Source organism: Aquarana catesbeiana, linkage group LG04 (assembly GCF_042186555.1).
Source record: "Aquarana catesbeiana isolate 2022-GZ linkage group LG04, ASM4218655v1, whole genome shotgun sequence".
NCBI classification, from domain to species: Eukaryota; Metazoa; Chordata; class Amphibia; order Anura; family Ranidae; genus Aquarana; species Aquarana catesbeiana.
Window position 1 is genome coordinate 467,279,428 of NC_133327.1, and position 13,924 is coordinate 467,293,351.

Genomic DNA, 13,924 nt, shown 5'->3' on the forward strand with positions numbered 1-13,924 from the left:
ATCATTGGATATAGAAGGCGACATTCATGTTTTCCTCCTCTCTTCCCCTTTTCTCCCCTTCCCGTCCATCAATTAGTGCATTACATATATGGATTTGTCCAATATTTGCAGCATATATAACAACACAGATTCCATTTTTTCATTGGATTTCTTCACTTCACCTTACACACATTTTTTACCAACAATTCCACTTTATCTTAAAATATCAACTGGCATTGGTTTACTTTGAAACATCTATGTACACATTAATTATTGTCTTCAAGACGTTTTTAGTTCCATTTTCATTTGTTACTATTCACATGCATATTAATATATTCATATATAATTTTATGAAAATACACAACTTTTCACATAATTTCTTCACATACAATAGTTTCTGCACATGTAACCATTTCTTTCTTTTTCAATCACTTGTTCACTGATCTTGTTTTCCTCTCTTTCACTGCACTTGCTGAGACCTCAGGTGACCCAGGATACTTAATTGGCACATTCATTAATCAATTGAGATCTGCTGATTATGTGGTCACGTGGTCTGTAATTTTTATTATTTATTTCACTTTGATTTTTGTGATTGCTAGCTATGACTAAGCACTCTTTGTAGTGAGAAACACGTAAGCTTTGTTCCACTTTGCTGTGACCTGTATTTTGGATGACATCTTATTGAATAAAGGCAAATATATATTTTTTGGAGTGCGGCTGTCCAGAATATCTTTTGATGTTTAATTGCCACAGCAGTGCCAGCACCTGGACTTCTAGACTGGAGGAGATGCTTTTTACTTTGATCTGACCCACCTGGAGCGTTGATATTCTCTCTCTACCTCCATTCCAGCGGTAAAGGGGGGGACTGGAACAAGATCCTTTGCCAATGGGAGACCAGGTGGACAGTGTCCCTCAGGGCCACCTCTCCCCCTGGACTCAGTGAGTTACCATCCATTCTTGGAGGGATTCAAATTGGGAGGTTGGGAAGGACATGGCTAAATGATTGTTTACTGTTTTACCCGTCTCTCTCTCGCTCTATATATACCCTTAATGGAAATTATTAAACTAAAATAGGGCCCGCTATCCATATAGAGTAGTATCTCATTGTGGCCTAGTTTACGACAATGTAAGGAAAGCTCAATATATATCACATATGTCAAAAATAAAATAAATATATGTGTATGCGCTAAAGGCTATAAATACGTGAACAAAGAATATAATAAATCTATACAATATTAAAAATTACAAACAGTGTCAAACGCCTGTGAAGAAAGTGACTAAAATCCACAATGTATGAATAAATGGCAACATGCAAAAAATGTGAGAAAAAAAAAAATCTTTTAAATAACAAAAATTATTTAAGTGCTACTTGATAAATAAAGTGTCCGAAAACAATTCATACAAATGAATATATCTCAGTCCAAACCATTCACAAGAGTATATAAATCAAAGTGCACAATAGTGTCCAAACAAATAGCAGGCATTCCTCATGCTTTTTTTTGAAAAAGTGCTAAATATTCCTCATGCTCTTCTTAAAAGATGTGCACATTATGGCATGCTGCAGTGCTCTCCAGTGACCCTCAATGGATAATGCGCTCACCTTAGAGCGTGTGACACAGTAGCTAAACAGTGTCAAAACACGCATTAGAGCCACTCCAGGGCTCATACAGGGTCTGCTGGTGATGATCTGTACCTCGCTCAAATGGTGACATATATAAAAGAAAGGAGACTCATAGCATAATACCGCCAGGAATTTATTTGAAAAGCCCTAAAAACAATCCCTCCAGGAGGGTACTCACAATGCTTGGGTGCGTCAGTGCACCATCCTATCCAAAGTATGCAATACAGATGAATCCTGTGGCGTGCGGTGCGGTGTACAATCCTCTGCCTGTCTGTGTGTAGAAAGCTCTGTCCTGCCCCTCCCCTACGCGTCTTCGGCACAGGGTATACATGCCTTCATCTGGGGGATCTGAGGGCCCGCTATCCATATAGAGTAGTATCTCATTGTGGCCTAGTTTACGACAATGTAAGGAAAGCTCAATATATATCACATATGTACCACCCTGGGGTTTAGTCAGGGAGCGCCTCACAAATTTACTTGCCAAGAGTAGTCATCGTGGTTGATTGATGGAGATCTATTGATTTCTCACCAAGTTTGGCCTTGTTGCACTTTTCTCTTTTACCACTAGGTGGCCGGGAACTTGGTGGTACTAGATATGAGAAGGGCAACCCAAGGTCAGGTTAAGGGTATATTGGGTATCTTAGCCAATGGGCAGGGGTTTTCTTGGATCCTTTGGCCTGCTGGCAGGACCTATATATTCGGGTGAGGTCAGGTGATCGTTGTTCTGTGCTACCTGGACGGCTGTCTGGGTGGGCGTGTGTTGTACGCCCTGGGCTGCTAGGCCAGAGATTGTGCCTATCCCGGGGACATCTGGCTGCCAGGTTGTACGAGAGCCTATCCAGAAGTAATAGGGCAGCGCAGGGTTGGGACTGCGGCTTGCAGTCCAGCCAAAAGTGACAGTTCTGTCGGCTGGAGAACCTGTTGGAGGTAGAATGGAAGCCATTGCCACAAAGGGATCAACCACCTTTACCAGGGACCACAGTGAGTAACTAAAGTACCGGAACCATATTCTCACCGAACAGGCACAGTGGAGAATCGGGAAACTTCAGGCGGTGATGAAGTCTGGGACCCAACCCGCGTACGAGACGCTTGCAGGGCAGCCTTGTGAGTCAAGCCAGGGACCTCGACGGTTAGCAGGGGTGAAGCTTGAGAAGTATCTGGAGTGCCAAGCTAGGGACCCAGCAGGGAAGCGTAGGTGACGCTTGAGGGAGATACCACCGCCAACCTTGGAGGAGTCAGTCAATCAGTGAGTCTAGTGAGAGACCGGGAGCTCAGTGTTGAGAAACTACAACAGGCAGGTGTAGTGGAGCTTAAAGAACTGTTACGTTTGAGTTAGCAACTGTTAAAGGACTGTTACCATAGGAGACAGCATTCCTGCATATGCAGATGTGGCACCTTGCTGGGGGCTTTACCTGCATGGCTGTCCCCCTATTTAAGTCTCACAGTCTGCCAATTGAATCTATAACTACGCAAGGGTGTCCTGGCCCTAACCCTCTTTCCCCCAAAATACAAAAAGGACAGTCAAAAGAAATAAAACCTCTTATATCCAAGAAGTGTCTGGCGCCCAATGACTTTCACCATCTTTGCACCCACTATGCCTCACCCACTAAATATTGAAGGATGTCAGCTATCTTTGGAGGTGCTCAGACTGGACAAGGCTGGAAACCTTGCTACACATATATGCATAGATTTGATAGTTTGCGCTTTAAATTATTTGTTTTGTTCTTTTTCTTTTATTCTATGGATTTGTTCTTTCCCTTCTCTTCCCTTGTCCTATCTACTTGGCCTGTCTAAATGAAATCTATTCATTTGCATACTTAGGAACTATTGATGCACGATGCAGCTTGTGATACCAAGTTTATGGACAGCTGCATTGTTCATCTCTTGCCATCACGAAATCCTAGCTGAAAAAAATGACATCAGTTTCCCCCTCTTTTTCTTTTTTCTTTTGCATCTAGTCCCAGTCATTATTTCCTACACCATTTGTGACTTGCGACCAACCAGTGTGGGGACCTCCATGGGACACCCTGCGTTTGGCCTCTGGGGGGCGGTGTCTGAGATCTCCACTGACGCTATCCTCCGCAGTGATCCTTATTATTCCTGTTTGCATAGCTTATTGGACATTGCACCATTTATCCTATCTAACTCTGGTAGGTGTTCCATCAGCATGGTTTGTGTCCATACCTTATATGCTTGCCACTGTTTATGTCACAATGTTATTGTGTTTTCATTTTTTTTGATCAAACAATTGAATAAATATTCTCCTTTTCTAAATACCCCAGACGAAAGGCTTGAACCTGAAACGCGTCGGTACAGAAGAGTTGTTTTTCAGACTTTGAAGAGTAATACTATATAGACCATATTTGTGTATGCTTGCAATGAATCAAAATGTGTTTTTGCTGTTTTTAGAAGACCACCACCACATGTGTGATTGATCTATTTTACATGTACCAATAAACATTTGTTTTTATTCATACATTGGTGGTGTTGTTGCCGTTAAAATCCCATTGAGGGGTTATCTCCTTTCTTTCTATATACCAGGGATGTTGCAACTATCTACCACCTTCTGACATGGTGGAGGCATCTCTATCTAAAAATTTAAAGATGCATTTTCCCTTACAGCTTTAAGAATTTGTAAAAGACCCCCCAAACCATACATTTTCTGCTGCTGTGTCCCAACTGACATCAATGGGACTGCCTGCATAGTGACGGGGGTGTTAACACTCTGGGGCTGCAATGCAAAGTTAACTTGACTTCTAGCAATGCCGTCTGGTGAATGCTACACATTCAAATTAATAGGGAAGCGCAGCAAACGGCCAGCAACTACATGCAGTTCCGGCACATTTGTCGGGAAAAATGGAGTTAAAACAGGAGGTCACATCACTTCCTCACCGCCTGTCTGTAGTTTTTGGAGCATAGCCTCGGACTTTAGAGGCAAGGGCGATTTAGACGTATGTCTAAATCTACCCTATGATTTTTTTATGATACAATATTATTTATATATTTAATTTTATTGGGGGGGGGCTTTGGAGAGACATCAGGGATCTAAACAGACCTCTGTCTTTTTTTAAACATAGAGAACGTTTACTATGCCACTGTAAAAGCTGAACATAAGGGCGATCAGTATCGATCACCCACTACGTTCATCTAAGAAAGGAAGGGGGCTGGTTAACACATGTCTACCAGCACCCACCCCGCGCTCCATCCTGGCAATGGTCGATCCGTACTCCCTCCTGCCGGCTGCAGTGTAGGGAGGGGTCTCAGGAGATTGACTATGGGGGTCACAGTGGTTGCGGGGGGCTATAACTGATTTTTTTTCCCCTTCTGTGGCTCCCCTGCAGCATGTTAAGGCGGCGGGGAGGCAAAGGAGGGAAGATGCAAGCTGCAGGGGAGGATCAGTGCTGGGGTGTGGGGAGGTTAGTGTAGGTGCTGCAGCGATTAGTGAGGTGGGAAAGAGCTGTATTTTAGGTTAAAGCAGCGAGAAAGGTCAATGTACTAGTGGCGGTGGGGGGGGGTAGAGGGTTAACCTTTTTGGGGGAATAGCTCTGATCAGCAGATTGTCAACCACTGATCAGAGGTATTGTTTTGTTCAGCAGAGTCTGAAGTGACCATGAGCTTATAAAACAAGGAGAAATTTGAGGTCTGTACGGCGTATGGACGTGGCCACCTGGAAGCAGAGTTCTGTAGGTCCTTACAATATACAGACCTGGCAGTGAAAGGGTAAAACCGGTAACCTGTAACTGGTTCAAAGCATCACCTAAGGATAATTTAACATAACACAGTTTGTCACCATTCCATGGGCATGCACTATTTTAAAGCGTGACGTGTTAACATTTATTTACTCTGCATAACATAATTGAGCATTATATTGTTGTTTGTGTGCAAAAATTTTTATTAAATAGTTTTCCTGAAAATGTGCATTTTAAGATATTGTGTGACAAAATTGCAACAAACACATTTTTTAAAAAAGATTTAACAAATAGCCAAAGGCTAGACGTAAAAATGAATTACATCTTACTTCTACGTCTTGCTGTAGAATTAAGTTCTACAGCAATACCAGATATGTATTTAACCTTTGTAATATGTAGATTTTAAGATCTTTGCCAGTCTCGTTGTCTATATTTTGCTGATTAACCACTTGCCTACTGGGCAGTTAAACCCCCCTCCTGCCCAGACCAATTTTCAGCTTTCGGTGCTCTCACACTTTGAATGACAATTAGTCATGTAATACTGTACCCAAATGAATTTTTTGTCCTTTTTTTCATACAAATATAGCTTTCTTTTGGTGGTATTTGATCAACTCTGGGTTTTTTATTTTTTGTGCTATAAATAAAAAAAAGACCGAACATTTTGAAAAAAAAAACGCATTTTTCTTAGTTTCTGTGATAAAATTTTGCAAATTATTAATTTTTCTTCATAAATTTTGGCCACAATTTCTACTGCTACATCTCTTTGGTAAAAATAACCCAAATTAGTGGATATTATTTGGTCTTTGTGAAAGTTAGAGAGTCTACAAGCTGTGGTGCAAATCATAAAAAATTAATCACACTTGATGTACTGACAGCCTATCTAATTTCTTGCGAACCGAACAAGCCAGGAAAGTACAAATACCCCCCAAATTACCCCTTTTTTGAAAGTAGACATTCCAAGGTATTTAGTAAGATGCATGGTGAGTTTTTTGATGTTGTCATTTTTCCCACAATTCTTTGCAAAATGAAGATTTTTTTTCCCCACAAAATTGTCATTGCTGTTTCTCTCACATGGCATGTATATACCGCAAATAACGCCCCAAAATACATTCTGCTACTCCTCCTGGGTATGGGAATACCACATGTGTGGGACTTTTTCACAGCCTGGCCACATACAGAGGCCCAACATGCAGGGAGCACCATCATGGGGTGGCGCAGTGGGTGCAGTGGGTAGCACTTTCGCCTAGCAGTAAGAAGGGTCGCTGGTTCGAATCCCAACCACGACACTACCTGCCTGGAGTTTGCATGTTCTCCCTGTGCCTGTGTGGGTTTCCTCCGGGTACTCCGGTTTCCTCCCACACTCTAAAGACATGCTGGTAGGTTAATTGGATCCTGTCCAAATTGTCCCTAGTATGTATGAATGTGAGTTAGGGACCTTAGATTGTAAGCTCCTTGAGGGTAGGGACTGATGTGAATGTACAATGTATATGTAAAGCGCTGCGTAAATTGACGGCGCTATATAAGTACCTGAAATAAAAAATAAAATAAAATCATGTGTTCTAGGAGCATAAATTACACATCTAACTTGTTGACTACCTATTACACTTTTGAAGGCCCTGGAGCACCAGGACAATGACACGTAACACTGATGACAGATGGTACTGATACGTGGCACTGATGACACTGACGTGGCATTGATGACAGATGGCACTAATATGTGGCACTAATACGTGGCACTGATGACATTTGCCACTAATACGTGGCACTGACACGTGGCAGTGGGGACGGATGGCAGTGGGGAGGGATGACAGTGGGGAGGGATGACAGATGACAGTGGGGAGGGATGACAGATGACAGTGGGGAGGGATGACAGATGACAGTGGGGAGGGATGACAGATGACAGTGGGGAGGGATGACAGATGACACTGACGACTTTTTTTTCCCACTCACCGCTGCAGCGGTTTGCTCTCCCTCCTCACACGCTGTCTCTGTGTGAGGAGAGAGAGCCGGCGATGAGAGATGATCTCATATGTTTACATATGAGATCATCTCTCATTGGCAATGCCGATCGCACTGTAAACAGCCGCTGTCATTGGCCATTTACGGCGATCTGTGACTGGCTGTGTCCAAGGGACACGGCCAGCACAGAACTTCAGTGATGCGCGCCCGCGGGAGCGCGCATCGCGGAAGTAAACAGCCGGAAGTCCAGGAACGGCCACCCGGCAAGTAGCGTCCGCGCTGCAGCCGTCTTTCGGCTATAGCGCGGGCGCGAAGTGGTTAATGAGGGTTGAGAGTGTTGTCAAACATAATTGCTAGAAAGGTGTGCCATGGTATATTTTGGCTATATAACCACAAAAGAGAGTCTAAAGAAATGTACTATTACGTAGTGCTGGCATTGAAAATGCTGCATGAAGATTTAAAAAAAAAAATCTTTCCACATAGGTCACTATCATCGAGCACAAATAATGTTTTTCAAGAGTTGTTACCTTAAATAGTCTAATATAAAGATATGAAAGCTTCACTTAAAGTGGTTTTAAAGCCTAAATATTTTTTACTTTAATGCATTCCTTGCATTAAAGGTAAACATTTTTTAGGAGTCGGCATACCCCTTTTACTTAACTGAGCCCTTATTCGATCCAGTACTGTGCACGTCTGCAGCTCTTCTCTCCCCTCACTTCCGTGTCTCCATGGCTTTGCTGGGACACCAGAAGCCATTGGCTCCCAGTGCCGTCAATCAAAGCCAGTGACGAGGAAGCGGGCGTCGAGGGCCGAGTCCCGCTGTCTGTGTCAATGGACGCAGCAGTGGTGTTTGTTTGCGAGCACGCACGAGTGCCCCCATGGGAACCAGCTTCCCATGGGGGCACTGGACAGAGAGAAGGGACCAGGAGCCCCTGGCGGGGGATCCAAAAAGAGGAGGTTTGCAGCCGCTCTGTGCAATTCCATTGCACAGAACAGGTAAGTATAGACATATTTGTTATTTTATTTTTTTAAAGTTACCTTTACAATCACTCAAATAAGAAAACCCCACAGATTAATCTTACCGACTGTGTACCAGCTTGCATCAGTTAATTTATTGATAACCGCTTCCTGATAAGTTCCATCTGGCCTTTTTATTTCTACCACAGCACCAATCTATTAAAAAAAAAAAAAGGAATACAATGCATGTTAATTGTTGACCTTATATTTACATTTAATACAAGGAAAAGAACAATCAAGTGAAATCTGCAGTGTCTTACAAATAAGCATTTTTTCCCTTAATGTGAGTGATATTTTAAGCCAAAATTTGACAGTTAAGTCTCTAAATGCAATGATTTAACCACTTCAGCCCCGGAAGAATTTACCCCCTTCCTGACCAGAGCACTTTTTGCGATTCGGCACTGCGTCGTTTTATCGGACAATTGCGAGGTCATGGGACATGGCTCCCAAACAAAATTGACGTAATTTTTTTCCCCACAAATAGAGCTCTCTTTTGGTGGTATTTGATCACCTCTGCGGTTTTTATTTTTTGCGCTATAAACAAAAAAATAGCGACAATTTTGAAAAAAAAAAAAAAAAAAAAAAACACATAATTTTTTACTTTTTGCTATAATAAAAACTTTATTTTCCTCAGTTTAGGCCGATACGTATTCTTCTAAATATTTTTGATTAAAAAAAAAAAAAAATTGCAATAAGCGTTTATTGCTTTGCGCAAAAGTTATAGCGTCTTGAAAATAGGGGATAGTTTTATGGCATTTTTATTAATTTTTTTTTTTACTAGTAATGGCGGCGATCAGCGATTTTTATCGTGACTGCGACATTATGGCTGACATATCGGACAATTTTGACACATTTTTGGGACCATTGGCATTAATACAGCAATCAATGCTATAAAACTGCATTGATTACTGTAAAAATGTCACTGGCAGTGTAGGGGTTAACCACTAGGCGGCGCTGTAGTGGTTAAGTGTGTCCTAGGGAGTGATTCTAACTGTGGGGGGGAGGGGCTGTGTGTGACACATCACTGATCACCGCTCCTGATTACAGGGAGCGTGATCAGTGTCATTAGGCAGAACGGGGAGATGCTTGTTTACATTAGCATCTCCCCGTTCTTCCTCACCATGAGACAATCGCGGGTATACCCGTGATCCTGGTCATGGTTTCACGGCAGGCGCACGCCCTCAAGCCGCCTCTTAAAGGGCAACGTACAGGTACGTTAATCTGCCTGTACGTGCCCTTCTGCCACAGTATATCTGCGTGAGGTGGTCGGGAAGCGGTTAAAATGTATTTACCACCTTTTCAGCCAAATTGGGATAACACCTGCTTTATATCTGTTACATGTCCCTATTCACAAAGCATAATTTAACTTGTATTGTATTTCTATTTTTACTTTTTATTTTCCTTACAAAAATTCAGCTGCAATTTTATTGGCTGTAAGATATGAATTACCTTTGCACCTGTACTCTTCTGTACAGGTTTAGAGCGGGTGCCACAAGCAGCACACAAGGCCTCTTTTGCTGGCACATGACTCAGTCCCCATCAAGCAGAGCAGCACATGAAGTGTCAGCGAGACACAGCTTCTGCCGCACTAATGCATTCCAATCACAGAATTCCTCTCGCTGCATCTACACTGAGGGGAAGGCACTGTGCCCCCACCTATTGTAAAAGATTTGGAAACATTGTTTGGTTCTCTAACTTTGCTGTAACTGTGGTCATCAGCTCTTGTGATGGGGAAGAGATTGGGTGCAGGTCCGCTAGGGGAGAAGGCGGTCCAGGAGGACAACTGATTGGCCACTGCTAAAGCCAATCACAGTCCTGCTAGTCCCGCCCACCATCTGGAGGAAGATAACTCGCTTGGTTGCGAGTTGTGATTGAGAAAACCACAATCAGGTGACCGTTTGTGGAATTACTTCTGGGAACTTTGTTAAAATATATATTTATTTATTATACACACACACACATACTTCTCGTTTAACGACTCCTCATTTAACAACCAATTCATTTGACGACCTGGTCATTAAGTGAGCATCTCAAAAAATTAGAATATCCATAGTCCATCCTTATTTCAACTATGAGAATCAAACAGTCCATATCTCCCAGACTTGTCTCTGAACAATGCAATGCAATATGGCACTACTATAAAAAGTGCATGTGTAACATCTGCATTGAGGCACTGAAGTCTTGTGGAGAGGTCAACAAACCAACCTTGGTTGTCACCGTCTACCGTGTCTCTCATACATCCCGATAACACCGGAGATTTAACAACGTTATACTCATATTTGTCAGTGTTGACTCTGAGGGGCACTTCTTCCATTGTCAAGTGTTGATGCTGATAGACATTTCTTTGTTTTAGCTGTTTTATTGTTGAGCCATACAAGCTGTTGCCCTTCTTCAGTATTTGATCAAGATCACCCTTTCTCACATCATCAAGCTCACTGTGGTATGCCAAAAATGTCAGAGCCATGCATGTACACTGTTTGTTCCTTAACCTTCCATAGCCATGATGACCCTGATGAAATGATGCCTGCACAGAAATCTCACTTGGTACACATGGTTCTTGCATGCCATGGTTTTCAGAAGTGCCCATCACACTGTCACTGTGCTCTTGAACTTGACACTGAGTTGAACATGAAAATGACACCACAGGTTCACTATGTACCTCCTGGGCACATTCACTGTCACAAACCTCCATATCCACTATGCTGCTGTGGGGCTCCGGATCCAGTTTAGTCCAGCGTATCTTTGCAGCTTTAGATCTCTTTCCTTTAGATGGCATGATGATATTTGTGGAAGGAGCTATAATTCTCCTCAGAGCTTTGTTCGAAGAGCTATAATTCCCCTCAGAGTTGTGTTGGAGGAGGAGCTATAATTCGCCTCAGAGCTGTGTGGGAGGAGCTATAACTCCCCTCTGAGCTGTGTGGGAGGAGCAATAATGCTATAATTCCCCTCAGAGCTGTGTGGGAGGAGATACAATTCCCCTTAGTGTTGTGTGGGAGGAGCTATAATTCCCCTTAGAGCTGTGTGGGAGAAGCTACATTTCCCATCAGAGTTGTGTGGGAGAAGCTATAATTCCCCTCACAGCGGTGTGGGAGAAACTATAATTCCTCTCAGAGTTGTGTGGGAGGAGCTCTAATTCTCCTCAGAGCTGTGTGGGAGGAGCTATAATGCTAAGCTGTAATTCCCCTCAGAGTTGTGTGGGAGGAGCTATCATTCTCCTCAGAGCTGTGTGGGAGGAGCTATAATGCTAAGCTATAATGCTATAATTCCCCTTTGAGCTGTGTGGGAGGAGCTATAATTCCCCTCAAAGCTGTATTGGAGGAGCTATAACTTCCCTCCAAGCTGTGTGGGAGGAGCTATAATGCTATAATTGTCCTTAGAGCTGTGTGAGAGGAGCTATAATTCCCCTCAGAGCTTTGATTTTTTTTTTTTTTTCAAAAATGATTTTATTTTTATTTTTTCAAAAATTATTTTTTTTTTTTTTCAAAAATTTTTTTTTTTTTTTTTTTCAAAAATATATTTTTTTTTTACATGGGGCAGTCATAATGTTTTGGCTGATCATGGGGTGGTCATAATGTTTTGGCTGATCATGGGGTTGTCAGCTTTTGTCACCTCCCACTCTAGTTTTGAACATTTCGCCATTCATTCCTATGGGACCAATTTCGCCGCAAAAACGTAATTTCGTGGACCATTCGGCGAAACATTCCACAAAGTAATAACCCACCAATCGGGAACAATCCGCTCGTTTCGGTATATTACTTGTCTCTGTAGTGTAAAAACTGTGGGAGGAGTCTACAAGCATTATCAAGTCTAGCAGATGAAGTCACATGCATTTAGGGTGTCCCAGCATCTTGTGTTTACAACCACTGTTTCCTAGCAACGCTCATGCCCTGTTTATGCTTCCCAAATACTACTTCATCAAAACTGCCCCATCAGAATTACCCCATCAAAACTGCCCCATCATATTCCTCTATTATAAATCAGTACATGGTGTGTCTGTCCCCTCCCCCGGGCTCTGTAATCAGCTGAGATGCTCCAGCCACCTTCCCCCCCTGTGTATAACAGAAGCTTTGGTAACCATGGCAACAAAACAAACACTAACAGTACACTCTGATTAATGGCTAAAATTTCCTGAAATGACCTCTAAACAAATGGCCGTATTTTAAAAACTATACATCCTACAGCGAAGATCTTTATATTGTGAGAATCACAAAACCCAGACCTAGATTTTGATGTATAGTATGTCTGTGAAATATTAAAAATGAAGGCACGGTCGCAGTTTAGAAATTGCCCTTCAAATTTGGAGGGGGCTAGAGTGTAGTTTCAATGAATGTCAATGGACGGCGTGAGTTACAAACAAATGGTCATATTGTGAAAACTATCAGGACTATGGCTTAGCCGTGGACATGTTTAGTGGCAGCAGGGATAGCTGAACGTTTTGATATAAGATTTGTGTAGGTGGGCTTGAAAATGAGGGAGTGGCGGCAGTTTAGAAATCATGTTCTGATTTTCCAGCTTTTTTCACCTCCCACTCTAGTTTCCCCATTCATTCCTATGGGACCAATTTCGCCGCAAAAACAACGATATTCCGTGAACCATTTGGCGAAACGTTCCACAAAGTAATAGCACACCATTCGGGAACAATCCGCACGTTTCGGTATATTACTTGTCTATGTAGTGTAAAAACTGTAGGAGGAGTTAGGGTGGTAAATTTGGCTATAATAATAATAAGAACTAGAAAAGGTACAATTTCTGGGGAAATTGTGAAAGTGTTCTTGCCTCTACAACTGGAGTGGGCGGAGTAACTGGGTGGGGTGGAGTGGCTTGAGTAACTGTGAAAAGTGTTAAAAAGCTTAATATTTTAAAAAGTATAAATAGTAGTAAAAAAGTTCCATCATTCGCTGAAAGAGCTGAACATTTTTTTCAAAAGTAATTTTTTTTTTCAAAAATGAATTTTTTTTAATCAAAAATGATTTTTTTTTCTTCAAAAATGATTTTTTTTTTCAAAAGTAATTTTTTTTTTCAAAGGTAATTTTTTTTTTCAAAAATGAATTTTTTTATTTCAAAAATAATTTTTTTTTCGAAATTATTATTTTTTTTAAAGTAATTTTTTTTTCAAAAATAATTTTTTTTTTTCAAAAATATTTTTTTTTCAAATATATTTTTTTTTCAAAAATAATTTTTTTTTTTTTCAAAAATATTTTTTTTTTCAAAAATATATTTTTTTTTCAAAAATGATTTTTTTTTTTCAAAAATTATTTTTTTACTTTTTTCAAAAATTTTTTTTTTTTTTCAAAAATATTTTTTTTTTTTTACATGGGGCGGTCATAATGTTTTGGCTGATCATGGGGTGGTCATAATGTTTTGGCTGATCATGGGGTTGTCAGCTTTTGTCACTTCCCACTCTAGTTTTGAACATTTCGCCATTCATTCCTATGGGACCAATTTCGCCGCAAAAACGTCATTTCGTGGACCATTCGGCAAAACATTCCACAAAGTAATAACACACCAATCGGGAACAATCCGCTCGTTTCGGTATATTATTTGTCTCTGTAGTGTGAAAACTGTGGGAGGAGTCTACAAGCATTATCAAGTCTAGCAGATGAAGTCACATGCATTTGGGGTGTCTCAGCATCTTGTGTTTACAACCACTGTTTCCTAG

At 41.4% G+C, this 13,924-nt stretch overlaps 1 protein-coding gene across 8 annotated transcripts in view; it reads right to left on the bottom strand.

The window, feature by feature from the left end:
• ARID4B (AT-rich interaction domain 4B) overlaps positions 1-13,924 on the bottom strand; it is a 1,373,103-nt gene that overhangs the window by 1,106,419 nt on the left and 252,760 nt on the right. For all 8 annotated transcript variants that reach the window (XM_073627572.1, XM_073627571.1, XM_073627570.1 and 5 more), the window contains one exon: positions 8,331-8,421. In XM_073627572.1, the coding sequence (XP_073483673.1) occupies positions 8,331-8,421 (91 nt within the window). The remainder of the gene's footprint in view (positions 1-8,330; positions 8,422-13,924) is intronic.